Below are 19368 nucleotides of genomic sequence, written 5' to 3'. Positions count from 1 at the left end.
AAGCTTTTGCACAGCAAAGGCAAGTAAGCAAGGTGAAAAGACAACTCTCAGAGTGGGAGAAAATAAGAGCAAATGAAACAACTGGCAAAGGATTAATTTCCAAAATATACAAGCAGCTCATACAACTCAATACCAGAAAAACAAACAACCCAATCAAAAGTGGGCAAAAGACCTAAACAGACATTTCTCCAAAAAAGATATACAGATGGCTAACAAACACATGAAAAGATACTCAACATCGCTCATTATTAGAGAAATGCAAATCAAAAGCACAATGAGAATCACTGCACACTGGTCAGAATGGCAAACATCCAAAAGTCTACAAACAATAAATGCTGGAGAGGGTGTGGGGAAAAGGGGACGCTCTTGCACTGTTATTGGGAATGTGAATTGATAGAGCCACTATGGAGGACGGTATGGAGATTCCTTAAAATACTAGGGAAAAAACCACCATGTGACCTAGCAATCCCACTCCTAGACATATACCCCGAGGAAACCAAAATTGAAAAAGACACATGTACCCCAATGTTCATTGCAGCACTACTTATGATAGCTAGAACGTGAAAGCAACCTAGATGTCCACTGACAGATGAATGGATAAAGAAGTTGTGGTTCATATGCACAATGGAGTATTTCTCAGCCATATAAAGGAACACATTTGAGTAAGTTCTGAAGAGGTAGATGAACCTAGAACCTATTATACAGAGCAAAGTAAGTCAGAAAGAGAAAGACAAATATCGTATTCTAATGCATATATACAGAATCCAGAAAAATGGTACTGAAGAATTTATTTACAGGGCTGCTGCTGCTGCTGCTAAGTCGCTTCAGTCGTGTCCGACTCTGTACGACCTCATAGACGGCAGCGCACCAGGCTCCCCTGTCCCTGGGATTCTCCAGGCAAGAACACTGGAGTGGGTTGTCATTTCCTTCTCCAATGCATGAAAGTGAAAAGTGAAAGTGAAGTCGCTCAGTCATGTCCGACTCTTAGCGACCCCATGGACTGCGGCCACCAGCAGCAGGGGAGAAACAGACATAGAGAATAGATTTATAGACCTGGGGAGAGGGGAGGAGAAGGTGAGATGTATGGAAAGAGTAACATGGAAACTTATATTACCGTATGTAAAATAGCCAACGGGAATTTGCTGTATGACTCAGGAAACTCAAACAGGGGCTCGGTATCAACCTAGAGGGGTGGGATGAGGAAGGGGATGGGAGGGAGGTTCAAAACGGGCGGGGATATATGTACACCTATGACTGATTCATGTTGAGGGTAGACAGAAAACAACAAAATTCTGTAAAGCAATTATCCTTCAATAAAGAATAAATTAATTTAAGAAAAAACACCCCTCAAAAAAGATCCTGCCGGTCACAACTAAGACCTGGTGTAGCCAAATAAATGAATTAATTAATAAAATTTATTAATAAATTTTAATAAAGTTAATAAAATCAATAAGTTAGTAAAGTTAATAAAATAAAAATGAGTTAATAAAATTTTCTTTAAGAAAGTAAAAGAAGATAAAACAAAAAAAATAGGCTGTACAGACAACTGTGTACATCTATATTTAATATTATATACTGGTAGTGCATCAAAAAAGGTCTTAAATGGTACCATTAGCACAAGAGCAGCAGGCAGGGGTAAAAGTGAGAAGAGGGACGTGGAGGAAGAGGAAGCAAAGGGGGACTTGGGCTCTGTGATTCATTCATACACAATAAGCACACATTTCTTGGAAATGAAATGAAAGCACCAAAGTGGAAACTGTCTGTTCCAATCTTGACCAAACCAGGGACGCCTTCTTGGAGCCACTTCAGGTCCTCAGCATGCCCACCACCAGGGTGTAGGTAGCTTCCATTGGGAAGCACTACCCTCTGGACTCACCCCTATCCAGCCCCGCTACCCTCACAACCTGGAGGTCCCTAAGTGAAATCATCTTAAGGTCCCAGTCCCTAGTGGCTGAGATGGTAAAGAGTCTGCCTGCAGTCTGGGAGACCTGGGTTTGATCCCTGGGTGGAAAAGATCCCATGGAGGAGGAAATGGCAACCCACTGCAGTATTCTTGCTTGGAAAACCTAATGGATGGAGGAGCCTGGCAGGCTACAATCTGTGGCATCGCAAAGAGTTGGAAATGACTGAGCGACTTCAATTTCAGTTACCTGCAGGCATGAGGGAGAGTGGAGGACCCTCTGGATCCACTAGAAATTTCCACCTCTATGACTCATGACCCCCTGTCTGGTCCATAAGACATTCCTTCTTGGTATCTCTGAACCACACCACCCTGCTGATTCATCCACCCTGATGCAGCCTGCTCACCTGGCCCACAACCCAGTGCCAGTCCCTCGCTTCCTCCAGTTCTCCTGCCTCAGGGTCCCCCGGCATACCCTCCCCTGGGTTGTGTTGAGGGTGGAAATGGACCAGAGCAGACTCACCTTCAGAGAGAACACCCCCTCACTACTCCCACCCCAAGACCTGGGCAACAGACTGACAGCGCTGACCAAGGCGGTGTCTCGACTGCAAAGTGAGGTAGCAGGTATGCAGCAGGCTCTGGGGGAGGCAGGGCCACACTGGCCACCAAATGAGCCAGCATCCTCAGTCGCTCCATCACCCAAGTGCACAACAGCTTCGAGAACCTGGGACCCCCATTCCTGAGACCCCGGAGCAATGCCAGGGTTGGTGGAGTCCCAGGGGTCCTCAGAAACTGGGTTTCTGGACACTAGAGGGGAGGGGCTCAGGCTCCAGCTTCTGGGAAATCTGGACCCTCCTCCCCAGCTCACATGTTACTGTACTGGGAGCAAGAATCAGTGGGGGCTGGGGACCTGCCCCAGGAGGCAGACCTCGATGCCCAGCAGGGTCTTCCAGGGGACTGATGCAGGGGGAGGGTCCCTTTTTCTGTTGCTGACTAGAGCAGCCTAGAGAGCTGAGGGCAGGGGTCACTTCATAGGCGCCACTGCTGTTTTTCTTGCCTCAATAAAGTCTCTGCTCTGGAGCACAAATGTCTCCAGTTCAGTTCAGTTCAGTTGCTTAATTATGTCCGACTCTTTGTGACCCCATGAATTGCAGCACGCCAGGCCTCCCTGTCCATCATCAACTCCTAGAGTCTACACAAAACCATGTTCATCGAGTTGGTGATGCCATCCAGCCATCTCATCCTCTGCTGTCCCATTCTCCTCCTGCCCCCAATCCCTCCCAGCATTAGGGCCTTTTCCAATGAGTCAACTCTTCACATGAGGTGGCCAAAGTATTGGAGTTTCAGCTCAACATCAGACCTTCCAAAGAACACCCAGGACTGATTTCCTTTAGGATGGACTGGTTGGATCTTCTTGCTGTCCAAGGGACTCTCAAGAGTCTTCTCCAACACCACAATTCAAAAGCATCAATTCTTTGGCGCTCAGCTTTCTTCACAGTCCAACTCTCACATCCATACATGACCCCTGGAAAAACCATAGCCTGGACTAGATGGACCTTTGTTGGCAAAGTAATGTCTTTGCTTTTGAATATGCTATCTAGGTTGGTCATAACTTTCCTTCCAAGGAGTAAGCATCTTTTAATTTCATCGCTGCAGTCACCATCTGCAGTGATTTTGGAGCCCCTCAAAAAAAGTCTGACACTGTTTCCACTGTTTCCCCATCTATTTCCCATGAAGTGATGGGACCGGATACCATGATCTTAGTTTTCTGAATGTTGAGCTTGAAGCCAACTTTTTAACCCTCCTCCTTCACTTTCATTCAGAGTGTGTTAATCTCTGTCTCATGATGTTTTGAGATTGCCAATCCCGAAATGAACCCTGGTGGGAGAGGACACACAGAAATGGCTTGCTCTGGGGACCCGATGTCCTGGGCTTAGGCTCCTACTTTGAGCTCCTTCAGAAGTTTGATTGAACTGAGACAGGGGTGTGGGGTGTGGAGGGTGGGGGCAGGGGTCCTGGTTTGAAAACAACCTTTCTGACTTCTTTCCTTGGATCTGCATTTCTTGCCAGACAAATGGCTGAGGAAGCCATCTGTCCCCCTTACTGCCTTCCGGGCTGTTGTGAGGAACCTCTAGGTCTATTAAAGCATCTGGGGTTGCAGGCTATGGTGTGTGACAAGGGTCTGCACCTGGACCATGTCTAAAAGTGATCAAGAAGTCATTCATTTGAGTCCCTGAGTCCCATAAAACCAAAGCAGGGCAGAGAGTCCAGTCTCATGAAATGAACCAGTCATGAAATTTGATGTCACCATACTGCAGCACTGTTTAATGGAGTAGCCATCAAAGCACTACCCTTGCTTCTTCCCGGGGTCCCCACCACAGAGCAGGGCTCCCTCCACCCTACCATGGGCTCAAATCCCCCAATATCCTGGTTGGAGACATAGCTGCTAGGTCTGGGTCTGAAACCACCTTCTTGCTTCTCCAAGCTCTTTGAAGCTTCCCTTCTTCCTTTGGAGATCACATGTTCCCAGGACTCCTAAGTAGCAGGCACTGAATGTTCAGAGCCCAGCTCCTAAGAGCTGGAACCCCCAAGAGGCCAAGAGCAGGGTCTTCCAGGACAGCAGAGAGAAGGCCCCCTTGGAGAGTGAGTCTCCCTGCCCTTCTACTGCAGAGAGAAGAAAAGGCAGTGAATGGTTAGCAGGGCCATGGGGGAGTCAAAGAGCCGAGGGAGGGACCCGAGGGTGACTCACTTGGCACAAACTCACAGCTCAGCCTCTTCTTCTCTGCAAAAGACACCACAGTGAGGCCTCCAGGTAGACAGACCCTCACACTCCAGACTTCCCTTCCCACCAGGCCCTGGTACAACTATTCCCAATTCAATCCATCTTCCCCTTCTCCCAAATATACTTCTGACTTCCCTTCCTCCTCCTTCTTCTAGTAAGTCTTCCCTTTTTGCCTTTCCATCGCTGCCCCACCCTGGCCCAGTCACTCTGTCCTGCCTCAGCACTGGGGAATAGCACATGTGCGTCCCATCAACCCACTACGGCCACGGCCTCCTGGGATCTGAAGCAGCCCTCCTGCCACTTTCCTCTGCTTATTGCCCTCCTTAACCAGGTTCTTTTGGTCTATTAGACTGTGTAGCAGAAGGAAAATTTTGAGAACATTTGGAGAATAATCTAAGAATATTCACACATGCAGAAAGCACTTATCTGACTGCCACTGAGCTGGCAGAACCTGAGTCACAAAGAAAAATATCTCCAACTAGCTTCTGGCCCTCAACTTCCGCATTAATGACGTGGGTCTCTTGAAGGCCCTGGGGACTGAAATCAACTGGGGACCTCCTGGCAGTCCTGCTTCCCTCATGCATGGCTCACCACCCAGATAGGCGCAGTTAAAGTGGCTGCACATCTGATCACTGCTGGAGAGAGTCATCAGGCTTTTGTTTCCATCCTTGGAGAAGTTGCTCACCACGAAGACTTCATATGGGGGGATCAGCACCTCACGCTCCTCAGGAAAGACAGACAGGGCCTGGATGGGGGCTCCAGAGCAAGTCCTTAGAGAGAAGAAGGTGGCACTACCAAATCCACGGGCCACTGCCTCATCCAGCGAGCTGGAGGCAAACTGGCCCAAGCGGATAGAGTCCCCCACACTCTTGGGTACAAAGTGGATCCTGCGCACGCCACGGAACACCTCTTGCCTGGGTTCCCTGCTGCAGCCCCCACCACCCCGCAGCAGCTGCAGGGCCCGGGTCAGGTAGAAATGCAGGGCCTTGAAAGGGAAGTGATTCATGTAGGACTCCCAGGAGCCACCGCCAGTGCGCACAGCCTGGTTCAGCTCCCGGTACAAAGTGTTGGATGAGTTGGTGTAGACCATGATGGCAATTCCATGCTGGCTTCTGAAGCCAGGAGGCAGAGTGAGCCCTGGACGTTTTTGTTCCCAGGCCTTCTGGGCTGTCTCCCAGGACTCCCGCAACCGAGTATGGTTGGCCATCTCCTTCTCTAACAGAAGCACTGCTTTCTCCTCCATCTCCTCCGAGCAGCCCACATAGGCATCATCGAATGTATCTGGAGCCAGGCTCAAGTACTGGATGGTAACACCCTGGGCATATGGAGGTAAGGAAGCAAGGGGCCACACAGAAAAGTGTATAAGTTCAGGGTACTGGACTAAGGTCCTAGACACAGATTATTTCAGAAACCCAGAATCTCATTTCTATGCTCAAATATCTGAAGTCTGATATTTGGCAAGACCTCAAGGGTTTAAATAACAGGCAATGAAGTCAGAGAGACATTGGTTCAAATCCTGAATTCACCACCTACTGCCTGTAAGATCTTGGCCAAGTCTCTTAACTTTCCTGGGCTTCAGGTCCTCCACTTATAAAGTCAGTATACTTCCAACCTCACAGGGTTATTGTCAGGACTGCATATAGATCTTAACTAACTAAAAGGGGTCATCTATCATTAGAGAGGTTCCTGCACTTGGTGGAATGGCGCTGGGTGACTTCCAAGCACCATTCTGGCTTTAAGACTGTGTGCGCATGACATACAAATATGCCCTCAATCTCCAATGACCTGGCCCCATGCCCAGCCTGACTCTTTCCCTCTCCCACACAGGTATGTAGACACCACACTAGGGCCCTGTCAGCTCTGAGACTCAGTCCTCCTGCTCTAGAAGCCTGCATCCTCCAACCTGGGCTGGGAGTGGGGAGGAGGTCAAGCCCTGGTCTGGGAGGGGCTGCAGGAGGGTAGTACACTTAAGTAAGCCTAAGGAGAGTGTGCAGGCTGGGCCCCGGGTGGGAGATGGGAAGTGAGAGGAGGAAGCTGGAGGCTGTCCCAAGGGAGGAGGGTATGAAGGCAGGAGGGTCACAAGAGGAACTGTGGAGTGGAGGTGGGGTTCTGGGACATGGAGTGGGAACCTGGGGCTCCCTGAGGGTGTGGAGGTTCCTGAGAGGAAGCGGGTTCAGAGGATGACATCCTAGAGAAGCGTCCCTGGGAGGGATCTTTGAGGAGTCAGGTCCCGGGTCCCACCCCCCCAAGTATTCCCTTTGCTGCAGCAGAAGGCTCTCCCCAGTTACCTGCCCAGGGTCATAACGGCGGACACCACTGCCGAGGGTGTAGAAGCTGAGGCAGCTGAGGCTTATCAGCAGAGTGGCTTGTATCATTCTTGCTGGATTCTTGGAGGGTGAGATCCAGATGAAGGTGGGACCAGCGATGGTCATTCTTGGCTTCAGTGGGCTGGGGGACAGAGACTTGGAGCCTTTTTTCTCTGATGTGAGGGATCCCTGGTCCAGGACTTGGCCCGGCAGTGCACGGGCTGGTCCAAGGGCACGTCTAAGTGAGTGGACTCAGCTTGGATCATATCATCCCCCACTTCCACCCCAGCACAACCATAGCCTGTGTTCCCCGCCTCCTGATTCTTGGGGTTCTCAGAGCCATCTGCCCAGGAATGATAAAGTAGAAGGGTAATAATGGCTCTGCTGGAGTGGGGAGGGGACAGGGGTCAGGGACCCACCTGGAGGCAGCAGAGGCTTATTAGAAGGAAGAGTCAATTCTGATTCCACGATGGAACTGTTTCTTTGACTTGCTTTTTGTTGCTTCAGTTTTTATAATCATACATACAGTCCTGCCTCAGAGAACCCTGCCCCTCTGCCTGACTGTTAAACTAAAATACCTCTGTTCAACTCACAGGAAGAGAAGCTGACCTTTCCACCAGTGAATGGCTGCAAAAAAAGGAGAGATTAACACACTTTTTCTACAGGCTGGGCATTTCCTGCAAGATGTTTTGTAAGACTAACAGCCCTTTTTACTTAACTTCCTCACCACCTCCCCCTCTCTATTCTGCCATTTTACCTTGTTCTTCACCTCCCCCACCCCGCTCTTTTATAAAAGAACCTGGCATACGGACCCCATAAGTAGTTAATTTGAGACATTAGTCTGCCATCTTCTCAGTCAACCGACTTTCCAATAAAGTCATATTCCTTGCCTCAACACTTCATTTCTCAGAGTTATTGACCTGTCAGGCGGCAAGCAGAGCGAGCTTGGACTTGATAACAGGTCGAGAGAGGGAAGGAGAACTGAAGCTTCTGCATGGCAGGGGCTGAAGTCTGCACAGACGCTGCGCTGTGCTGTGAACCGGGAGTCCCTAGGGTCAGCCAAGTCCGAGGCTAACTATAGCATCAAAACAGTAACCTGATACCCATACCTCTCTTCCCCAAAAACAGTCAGCGGGGTGGGGGGAATCGGGCTGAAAGCTGTAACTTCCCTTCCCAGGGACTGCGAGGTCTATCTCCAGGATGCTTTTCTCCCTGCAAACCAGAGCTAGAGGAGGAGAATTGTGAGATGTGGTCTGTCCCTTGGGTGGGCCCTTTCGGCCATGGTTGGAACTCCAAGGCACTAGGCCAAGGGAACCCAGAGGGCTCTGCCTGCTGAGAGGTCACCACTTGTGCACTGTTGTTGTTGTCCTTGAGTCACTAAGTCTTTGTGACCCCGTGCACTGCAGCATGCCAGGCCTCCCAGTCCCTCACTATCTCCCAGAGTTTGCCTAAGTTCATGTTCATTGAATCGGTGATACCATCCAACCATCTCATCCTCTGTTGCCCTCTTTTCCTTCTACCTTCAATCTTCCCCAGGATCAGGGTCTTTTCCAATGAGTTGGCTGTTCACATCAGGTGGCCAAAGTACTGGAGCGTCAGCTTCAGCATCAGTCTTTCCAATGAGTATTCAGGGTTGATTTCCTTTTGGATTGACTAGTTTGATCTCCTTGCTGTCCAAGGGACTCTGAAGAGTCTTCTCCAACACCACAGTTCAAAAACATCAATTCTTTGGCCATCTGCCTTCTTTACGGTCCAACTCTCACATCCATACATAACTACTGGAAAGACCATAGCTTTAATTATACGGACTTTTGTCGGCAAAGTGATGTCTTTGCTTCTTAATATACTGTCTAGGTTTCTCATGGGCTTCCCTGGTGGCTCAGAAAGTAAAGAATCTGCCCCCAATGTGGAAGAATTTGGGTAGGGTAGATCCCCTGGAGAAAGGAATGGCAACCTACCTCAGTATTCTTACCTGGAAAATTCCATGCACAGAGGAGCCTGGTGAGCTACAGTCTGTGGAGTCGCAAACAGCTGGACATGACCGAGAGACTCACACACACACACACACACACACACGCTAGGTTTGTCATAGCTTTCCATCCAAGAATCAATTGTCTTCTAATTTCATGCCTGCAGTCATCATCTGCAGTGATTTTAGACCCAAGAAGAGAAAATCTGTTGCTGCTTCCACCTTTTCCCCTTCTATTTGCCATGAAGTGGTGGGACTGGATGCCATGATATTAGTTTTTTTTAATATTGAGTTTTTAAGGTGACCTTTTCACTCTCCTCTTTCACCCTCATCAAGGGGCTCTATAGTTCCTCTTCACTTTCTGCCATTAACGTGGTATCATCTGCATATCTGAGGTTGTTGGTATTTCTCCTGGTAATCTTGATTCCAGCTTGTAAATCATCCGACCCAGCATTTCACATGATACACTCTGCACAGAGGTTAAATAAACAGGGTGACAATATACAGCCTTGTTGTACTCCTTTCTCAGTTTTGAACCAGTCAGTTGTTTCATATAGTTTATTCCACTTATTTATTTGTATACAATTTGCATACGGCCAACAGTTGGGTGACATGTTGTCCAACATCTGAATGGCCCCCACCCACCTCCTTTCTGTTTATACCCCTTCCCTCCAGTAAGCTTCCCTTTCCTCCAGATGCAGAGCTCTCTCTCACATCCTCAGGGGCCAGCCTTGTCCCTCTCCAGACCCTCTGTCCCCTGACCTCTCAGACTCAGGCGACCCCATGTTTATAAACATTAGCCTTTCCCCTCACCTCCTTGGGCTTGCCTATAAATACACTAGCTCTGAGTTTTGGATACCTCGCAGGAGGTAATGAGAGAAGGGGCCAGCTGAGGAATCGGTCAGCAGCTCTGGGAGGAGCTTTCTGGTAGCGTGAGCCTCTGGGGGTGGCAGGATTCCTCCTTCAGAGTGGCCAAGGACTTGTGGATGCAGAAGCTAGTATTTAATAGATGTACTTGCTACTTGCTGTGTCTGAGGTGTGCGTAGAAGGTTAGATTCACCCCAGGGCCTTGTCCTGGTCTAGTTCTTTAATTCAGACCCATCTTCTTTCCCTTATCCCCTCAGGTTTGCCAGACAAAGAACTTCCTTCATCTAGAATCCTGCTTCCTGTAGACCAAAAAGGAAGACAAGCTGTGTCCAGGGTTGAGAGAGGGAAATGAAAAGAGGGGCATCCCAAGGAGTTCCCTGGTGGCCTAGGGGTTATGATTTAGGCATTCACTGCAGTGGCCCAAGTTTAATCCTTGGTCAGGGACCTGAGATCCCACAAACCAAAGAGCATAAACAAAAAGGAAGAGAGGCAGTCCAAAAGACCAGACTGCTTGTCAAAGACCACAGAAGATCAAGACAAGTTCTTTTGTTCCCTTCCAATGAGACTGGCCCCCCTAAGCTCTCTAAGATTAGAAATCAGGAGTCACTCTCCTGTTCTCTGTTACTGTGAAAACAGCATCTCACCTACGTATCCTGATGCCTCTCCCCCTAGGGGGTCCTGAGCACTGACAGTTGCTGGAACAGAAGGCACTATACTATACTGTCTGGACAAATAGGCCTGCAGGGACACAACACGGGGCCAGACCTGTTGGCATCAGGGTTTTCTCCTCTCTCCATCCTCTGGCTTTGGGGAATTGCTTCACTTATCCCTAGACCTGGCACCCCAAGAAAGACCCCAAGAGATGGAGTCAAATCTAGTCATCGAACAATGGTCTGGAGTGAAGTGGAAAGTCCTCCAAGATCACATGGCCAGTCAATGCTGGAGTTGGGACCCAGACTATCTAGTTTGGGATTTCTCCTTGCTCCTCAGGTGAGTCTCCATGCTCATCTGAAAGGATCGATGAGATACTCCCTGAGGCCAGGGATGCTGAATGTAGGACCAAACCCAGTGGGAAGGCACTTGTTCCAGCTTGAATCCTTGATTTGTCTCTGGATTCAGGGATTCCCTTTTTCATGGGAAGAGCTCTGGCCCAAAGAACCCTGAGCAGAGGCTAGTATTCCTGAGCCTAGGGGATATATCCAGAAATAGATGGGACAGCGTCACATTTCTGAGCAGCTGTGTGGGAGAGGCACAACGGTTGTGGGGTTTGACAGCATAAAAGAGAAATCTGCCCTCCTCCTCCCCCGGTGACTGTCACTGGAGACCAACACCAGCTTCCCCACCACAGAGAAAGTCTAGGTAAGGGGCACACGACCCTCCTCCTGGGTACTTGGCAAGAAAAGCTGTTTCTGAAACAGGAAATATGGGCTGTTAGTGATGGAGTCATAGCAATCATTAGGAAAAGTTTCAGGAAACCTTTTCTCTTTGTCTGTTCAGGCTGCTATAACAAAAATACAACAAAGCAGGTAACTTATCAACAACAAACATTTATTTTTAACAGTTCTGGAGGCTGGAGGCTGAAAGTTTGAGATCTGGGTGCCACCCTGGTAAGATGAAGGCTTTTCCAGGTTCATAGCCAGCACCTCCCCCTGGGTCCTCACAGGTTGGAAGCTGCTAGGGAGCTCTGTGGGGTCTTTTATTACAAGAACAAAATTCCAGTCATTAGGGCTCATGAACTAATGAACCAATGATTTCCCCATGACTCACCTTCTAATACCATCACATCAGGCATTAGGGTTCCAGCATTTGAATTTTGGGGAGACACATTCAGACCTTTGCACATTGGATGGAGAACTTTGGGATACTTAGGGAGGTTTGAGGCCATTGGGTAATTTGGGGGTTTTTAGGAAGGGACATTACATTGCCTGCAAAGGTCCATCTAGTCGAGGCTATGGTTTTTCCAGTGCTCATGTATGGATGTGAGAGTTGGACTGTGAAGAAAGCTGAGCACCGAAGAATTGATGCTTTTGAACTGTGGTGTTGGAGAAGACTCTTGAGAGTCCCTTGGACTGCAAGGAGATCCAAGCAGTCCATTCTAAAGGAGATCAGTCCTGGGTGTTCTTTGGAAGGAATGATGTTGAAGCTGAAACTCCAGTACTTTGGCCACCTCATGTTTAGAGTTGACTCATTGGAAAAGACTCTGATGCTGGGAGGGATTGGGGGCAGGAGGAGAAGGGGACAACAGAGGATGAGATGGCTGGATGCCATCACCGACTCGATGGACGTGAGTTTGAGTGAATTCCGGGAGATGGTGATGGACAGGGAGGCCTGACATGCTACAATTCATGGGGTCACAAAGAGTCGGACATGACTGAGCGACTGAACTGAACTGAGGAAGGGATTTGGAGCTACATCCCCAGTACGGAATGTTCATCACAGGCCTGGATGAGGGGAAACCAACAAGAGAAGTGCCCTGAGCAGGATGACAGGAACGACAGAAGGGTAGCATCTGAGAGAGGGAAAGGGGTTGCCAGTGCCTCCACTTCCTGGCCTTCCAGGCCCTTCCCAACACTCTGATCCCCACACCAAACATGAAATTTGATGTCATCACAGTGCAGCATCCCCCGACATCCTGGTTGGAGACATAGCTGCTAGGTCTGGGTCTGAAACCACCTTCTTGCTTCTCCAGGCTCTTCAAAGCCTCCCTTCTTCATATGGAGGTCACATGGTCCCAGGACTCCTAAGTGGCGGGTCCTGAACTTTCAGACCCTTGTTTCTAAGAGCCAAAATCCCCAAGAGGCCAAGAGCAGGGTCTGCCAGGAAAGCAGAGAGAAGGCCCCCTTGGAGAGTGAGTCTGCCTGCCCTCCTGCTAGAGAAAGAAGAAAAGGCAGTGAATGGTCAGCAGGGCCAGGGGAGTCAAAGCAAGGGAAAGAGGGGCAGGAGGGTGACTCACTTGGCACAGACTCACATCTCGGCCTCTTCCTCCCTGAAACAGACAGCACAGTGAGGCCTCCATGTAGACAAACCCTCACATCCCAAACTTCCCTTCCCACCAAGCCCTGGCAAAGCCACGTCCCATCTCAATCCAGCTTTCCCTTCTCCCAAATATACTTCTGACTACCATTCCTCCTCCTTCTCCCAAGAAATCTTCCCCGTTTGCCGTTCCATCCCTGCCCCACCCTGGCCCCAATCCCTGGGTCCCTTCCTCAGCACTGGGGAATAGCATCCGTGTGTCCTGTCAGCCCCACTACACCCAGAGCCTCCTGAAGCCGCACTCCTGCCACTTTCCTCTGCTTAGCATCCTCCTTAACTAGGTATTTTGGTCTATTAGACTGTATAGCAGAAGAACATTTTGAGGACATTTAGAGAATCATCTGAGAATATTCACACATGCAGTAAACCCCATGGGGCCTTGTCTGAGTGGCTGAACCTGAGACAAAGAAAATAACTTCAGCTAATTTCTGGCCTTCAACTTCCCCATTAGTCACATGGGTCTCCTGAAAGGCCCTAGACATTTAAGTCAACCAGGGGTCTCCTGCCAGTCTTGCTTCCCTCATGCATGGCTCACCACCCAGATAGGCGCAGTTAAAGTGGCTGCAGATGTGATTGGTGCTGGAGAGAGTCACCAGGCTGTGGGTTTCGTTCTGGAAGAAATCAGTAACCACGAAGACTTCATGTGGGGGGATCAGCACCTCATGCTGCTCTGGAAAGACAGATAGGTCCTGGATCGGGGCCCCAAAGCAAGTCCTTAGGGAGAAGAAGGTGGTATTACCAAAACTGCGGGCCACTGCCTCATTCAGGGAGCTGGAGGCAAACTGGCCAAAGCGGATAGAGTCCCACAGCCTCTTAGGTTCAAAGCGAATTGTGCGCACGCCTCGGAATACCATCTGCCCGGGTTCCCTGCTGCAGACCCCACTGCCCTGCAGCAGCTGCAGGGCCCGGGTCAGGTAGAAATGCAGGGCCTTGAAGTGGAACTGGTTCATGTAGGACTCCCAGGAGCCACCGCCTGTCTGCACAGCCTCGTTCAGCTTCTGGTGCAAAGTGTTGGATGAGTTGGTATAGAGCACAATGGCGATTCCATGCTCGGTTTTGAAGCCCGGAGGCAGGCTGAGCCCTGGACTTTTTTGCTCCCAGTACTTCCTAGCTGTCTCCCAGGCATCCCACAGCCAGGTGTGGTGGACCATCTCCCTCTGTAGCAGATGGACTGCCACCTCCTCCATCTCTTCCAAGCAGCCCACATAGGAATCATCAAAGGTGTCTGGAGCCAGATCCAGGTCCTTGGAGGTAATATCCTGGGCATATGGAGAAAAGAAAGAGAGGAGCCACACAGGAAAACATGTAAATTCAGGGTACTGAACAGAGGTCCTGTGGGCAGTTCAGTTCAGAAACACAGAATCTCATTTCTATGCTCAAATATCTAGAGTGTGAACTTTGTCAAGAGCTCAAAAACTTAAATAATAGGCACTGAAGTCAGACAGATGTGGGTTCAGTTCTGAATTCTCCAGCTACTGACTGTGAGATCTTGGGCAAGTCTCAACTTTTCTGGGCTTCAGGTTCTCCCCCTATACACTGAGGATACTTCCTGACTTCACAGGGTTATTGTCAGGACCGCGTATAGATCCTCTCTATGTACTAAGAGGGTCGTTTATTATTAGAGAGGTTCCTGCACTTCGGATGTGGGGCTGGATGACCTCCAAGCACATTTCTAGCTCTGAGACTTACTGTGTGGATGACATACAAATATACACTCAATCTCCAATGACCTGACCCCATGCCCAGCCTCTGACTCTTTCCCTCTCCCACACAGGTGTGTAGACACCACACCACATCCCTGTCAGCACTGAGACTCAGTCCTCTCCTGCTCTAGAAGCCTGCATTCTCCAACCTGGGTGGGAGTGGGGAGGAGGTCAAGCCCTGGTCTGGGAGGGGCTGCAGGAGGGCCATACACAGATAACCTTAAGGAGAGTGTGCAGGCTGGGCCCCGGGTGGGAGATGGGAAGTGAGAGGAGGAAGCTGGAGGCTGTCCCGAGGGAGGAGGGTATGAAGGCAGGAGGGTCAGAGGAGGACCAGTGGGTGGAGGTGGGGTTCTGGGAGATGGAATGGGAACTTGTGGCTCCCTGCAGGGGTGGAGGTTCCTGAGAAGAGGATTCAGAGGATGGCATCCTAGAGAAGCATCCCTGGGAGGGATCTTTGAGGAGTCAGGCCCTGGGTTCCCTGCCTCCACAAGTGTTCCCTTTGCTGCAGCAGAAGGCTCTCCCCAATTACCTGCCCATGGCTGCCCAGGGTGTGGAGGCTGAGGCAGCTGAGGGTGATCAGCAGAGCCGCCAGCATTATCCTCAGAGACACTTGGAGAGAGAGATCCAGTTGAGGGTGGGACCAGCAATGGTGGAGTCTCAGTTTTGCTGGGATGGTGACAGAGACTTGGAGCCTTTCTTCTCTGTGTGAAGGGTCCCTGGCCCAGGACTTGGCCGGGCAGGGCGTGGGCAGGTCCAAGAGCGCGCTTCTGAGTGAGTGGGTGTGGTTGGATTATAACATCCCCCACCTCCACCCAGCACAACATTGGTCTCTGTTCACTGCCGCCCGGTTCCTGGAGTGCTTAGAGCCATCTGCACAGGAATGATAAAGGCAGGGGTGGGGGTTGAGGAGGGGAGGTGATTTGGCTCTACTTAGAGTCAGGCGGGGCCTGGAGTCAGAGGCCCAACTGGAGGCGCCCCAGGCCTGTTAGAAGGAAGCTGCTGCTGCTGCTGCTAAGTTGCTTCAGTCGTGTCCGACTCTTCGGCCCCATAGACGGCAGCCCACCAGGCTTCCCCATCCCTGGGGTTCTCCAGGCAAGAACACTGGAGTGAGTTGCCATTTCCTTCTCCAATGCATGAAAGTGAAAAGTGAAAGTGAAGTTGTTCAGGCATGTCCAACTCTTCACAGCCCCATGGACTGCAGCCTACCAGGCTCCTCTGTCCATGGGATTTTCTAGGCAAAAGTACTGGAGTGGGGTGCCATTGCCTTCTCCTAGTCAGCTCTAACTCTAGGATGGAACTGTTTCTTTGACTTGCTTTTTGTTGCTTCAGATTTTATAATTATACACGAAATCCTGCCTCAGAGAACCCTGCTTCTCAGCCTGACTATTAAACTAAAGTACCTCTGTTCAGCTCACAGGAAAATAATCTAACTCCCATGCCAGTGAATGGCTGCAAAAAAAGAAGAGATTAACATATCTTCTCCATAGGCTAGGCATTTCCTCCGAGATGTTTTGTAAAACTCAGGGCGCTTTTTACTTTACTTCTGCCCAGCCTCTCCCTCTCTGTTTTGCCTTTTTACTTTATTCCTCACCTCGCTTTCTCTGCCGTTAAAAAAAAAAATAACCTGGCAATACAAATCCCTATAAGATAGTTAGTTGAGACATTCGTCTGCCATTTTCCTGGTCAGCTGCCTTTCCACATAAAGTCGTATTCCTTGTCGCAGCACTTCCTTTCTCAATTTATTGAGCTGTTGTGTGGCTAGCAGAGCGACCTTGGATTTGGTAGCAGGCCAAAAACAAGAAGGAGCGCTGACAGTTCTGGGTGGCAGGCCCTGGGGTCTGCTCAGGAGCTGCACTATCTCCTGTCCTCTGTGTCCCGCTGATCTACAGTGTCCATGGCTAACTACAGCCCCCCACCCAGGCAGTGACCCGACACCTCCCTTCCCTGACAACAGACACCCAGCGGGAGCAGGGCCCAGAGCTATAACTCCCCTTGCCTTGGACTGCGAGGCCTTTCTCCAGGACCTTCTTTGTCTCCTAGCAAGACCAAGGCTACACACAGCAAGAGAACTGTGAAAAGTGTTTTTCCCTCAGGCAATCTGTGACTGCCATGGCCCAGCCTCCACACCAGAAGTCTGAGAGGACCAAGAAAGTTATACCTGCTGAGAGTTCACCTCTTGTGTGCTCCTTTATTTGCATACAATTTGCATACGGCCAACTCCTTGGGTCACGTGTACTCCTGCATTTGAGGGGCCCCCACCCTTCTCCTTTCTCTTTAAGCCCCTTCGCTTCAGTAAGCCTTGCCCAGATGCAGAGCTCTCTCTGACATCCTCAGGGGCCAACCTCACCCCTCCACAGACCCTCAGTCCCTTGAATCTCAGACTCAGGTGACCTATGTTTATAAACACTAGCCTTTCCCCTCACCTCCCTGGGCTTGCCTATAAATACCCTAGCTCTGTGTTTTGGATGCTCCCATCAGTCAGCAGCTCGGGGAAGAGCTTTCTGGCAGCATGAGCTTTTGGAGTGGCAGGATTCCTCTTTCAGAGTGTCCAAGGACCTGGGGGTCCAGAATCCAGGATTTAAGAGATGTGCCTGCCGCCTGCTGTGTCTGAGAAGGGCGAAGAAAGTTAAACTCACCCCGGGGACTTGTCCTGCTCTGGCTCATTAATTTAGCCCTATCTTTGTTCCCCCACCCACTTAGGTTGCCAGACAAGTAAAAAATTTCACCTAGAATCCCATTTCCTCCAAAAATTCTTCCTGTAGATCAAAAAGGAAGACAAACTGTGTCCAGGCTTATGGAAGGGTGGGGAGGGAGGTGAAAAGAGGCATATCCCAGGGAGTTCCCTGGTGCCACAGTGGTCAGGATTTCAGGCTTTCACTGCTGTGGCCCAGGTTCAGTCCCTGGTCAGGGAACTGAAATCCCACAAACCATGAAGCATGACCAAACGAAGAAGAAGAGACGTGGTCCCGAAACCGGACTGCTCCTCAGGCAAACACAACAAATCCAGACAAGTTCTTCATCCCCTTCTAAGTTAGACTGGCTTCCCCAAAGCACTCCAAGATCAGAAAATCAGGAGTCACTCTGCTGTTCTCCATTACTGTGAAAAAACAGCAACTCATCTACATATCCTGCCTGCCTCTCCCCCTAGAGGGTCCTGAGAATTGGCAATTGCTGGAACAGAAGATACTATACTGTCTGGATAGCTAGGCCTGCAGGGACACAACACGAGACCAGATCTGGTATCAGAGTTTCCTCCTCTCTCCATTCTCTGGTTTTGGGGAATTGCTTCACTTATCCTGAGACCTGGCACCCCAAGAAAGACCCCAAGAGATGGACTCAAATCTAGTCATTGAACAGTGGTCTAGAGTGAAGTGGAAAGTCCTCCAAGATCACATGACCAAGAGCACTGCAGCTGGGACTCAGACTCTCTACTCAGAAATCTCTCCTTACTCCTCAAGTGAGTCTCCATCACCTGAAAGGATCAATGAGGAGATACTCCCTGAGGCCAGGGATGCTGAATGCAGGAGCAAACCCAATTAGGAGACAGTTGTTCCAGCCTGGATCTTTGATTTCTCTCTGGGTTCAGGGATTCGCTTTTTTCATGGGAAGAGCTCTTGCCCAGAACACCCTGGGCAGAGGCTAGTATTCCTGAGCCTAGAAGAGATGTCCAGAAATAGATGGGAGAGTGTCACATTTCTGAGCAGCTGTGTGGGAAAGGTACAAGGGGTGGTATAAAAGAGAAACCTGCCCTCCTCCTCCCTGGAGGCTGTCACTGGAGACCAACACCAGCTTCCAAGCCCCGGAGAAAGTCTAGGTAAGGGGCATACGACCCTCCTCCTGGGCACTGGGCACAGAAAGCTGTTTCTGAAAGGCAAAATTTGGGGTGTTATTGGCAGAGTTATAGCAATCATTAAGAAAAGGTTCAAGAAACCTTTTATCTTTGTCTGTTCAGACTGCTATAACAAAAATACTACAGACTGGGTATCTTATCAACAACAAATATATATATATATAAAAGTTCTGGAGGCTGAAAGTCTGAGATCAGGGTGCTAGCCTGGTCAGATGACAGCTCTATTCCTGGTCATAGCCAGCACTTCCCCACTGGGCCCTCACAAGTTGAAAAAGCTAGTGAGCTCTGTGGGGTGTCTTTTATAGGAACAGCAATCCCAAATCATGAGGGCTCATGAATTATGAACTAATGGTCTCCCAAAGGCCCCACCTTCTAATACCATCACATCAGGCATTAGGATTCCAGCCTATGAATTTTGGGGAGACACAAACATGCAGACCATTGCATATTTGACAAAGAGGTCTGAGATACTAGGGAGGCTGTGGCCATTGGGAAACTTGGGGACTTCTAGGGAGGGATTTGGAGTCCCAGTCCCAGTAGGGCTTCCCAGGTGGTACTGGTGGTAAAAATCCCTCTGCCAATGCAGGAAACCCAGGGTTGTGGGTTAAATCCCTGCATTGGGAACATCCCCTGGGGTAGGAAATGGCCACCTGCTCCAGTATTCTTGCCTGGAAAATTTCATGGACAGAGAAGCCTGACAGGCTATAGTCTATGAAGTTGCAAAGAGTTGGACAGGACTGAGCAACTGAGCACAGGCTTAGGTCACAGCTTTAATGCTTTTGGCCCAAAAACCATTTTGAAACTTCTAGGGAGTTCACACAAAACAAGCTTAAAGTAAACTAGAAAATATCCCCATTAGGGGATGTTCATCATGGGCCTGGATGAGGGGAAACCAACAAGAGAGGTGCCCTGAGCAGTATGACAGGAAGGACAGAAGGGCAGCAGCTGGGAGAGGAAA

At 49.8% G+C, this 19368-nt stretch overlaps 3 protein-coding genes across 6 annotated transcripts in view; 1 reads left to right on the top strand and 2 right to left on the bottom strand.

Annotated features, from left to right (window-relative positions):
* Positions 1–3636: 3636 nt before the first annotated feature.
* On the bottom strand, positions 3637–8126 carry LOC133226788 (ecto-ADP-ribosyltransferase 5). Of its 2 annotated transcripts, XM_061380681.1 has the most exons (6): positions 7909–8126; positions 7408–7615; positions 6971–7130; positions 5274–5997; positions 4650–4682; positions 3637–4564 (listed from the first exon to the last, which is right to left on the bottom strand). In XM_061380681.1, the coding sequence occupies exons 3-6, from the start codon at positions 7112–7114 to the stop codon at positions 4458–4460; spliced, it is 1008 nt and encodes a 335-aa protein (XP_061236665.1). In that variant the 5' UTR covers positions 7115–7130; positions 7408–7615; positions 7909–8126; the 3' UTR covers positions 3637–4457. The 2 variants fall into 2 exon arrangements, with proteins under 2 accessions (XP_061236665.1, XP_061236663.1); XM_061380679.1 differs by having other exon boundaries at positions 7408–8126.
* Positions 5923–19368, top strand: part of ART1 (ADP-ribosyltransferase 1) — a 26244-nt gene continuing 12798 nt past the window's right edge. Inside the window, exon 1 of one of the 3 annotated variants that reach the window (XM_061380682.1) lies at positions 5923–6011. The gene's annotated coding sequence lies outside the window, so the exon portion shown is untranslated. Of the gene's footprint in view, positions 6012–18314; positions 18375–19368 lie in introns of those variants that run through there. The other 2 variants (XM_061380684.1, XM_061380683.1) reach the window with 2 other exon arrangements.
* Positions 11363–15497, bottom strand: LOC133226792 (ecto-ADP-ribosyltransferase 5-like). Its single transcript, XM_061380687.1, has 4 exons — positions 15090–15497; positions 13393–14116; positions 12778–12810; positions 11363–12693 (listed from the first exon to the last, which is right to left on the bottom strand). The coding sequence occupies exons 1-4, from the start codon at positions 15153–15155 to the stop codon at positions 12587–12589; spliced, it is 930 nt and encodes a 309-aa protein (XP_061236671.1). The 5' UTR covers positions 15156–15497; the 3' UTR covers positions 11363–12586.

This window comes from Bos javanicus, chromosome 15 (genome assembly GCF_032452875.1).
Source record: "Bos javanicus breed banteng chromosome 15, ARS-OSU_banteng_1.0, whole genome shotgun sequence".
NCBI classification, from domain to species: domain Eukaryota; kingdom Metazoa; phylum Chordata; class Mammalia; order Artiodactyla; family Bovidae; genus Bos; species Bos javanicus.
This window is presented reverse-complemented; position numbering and strand designations above follow the sequence as displayed.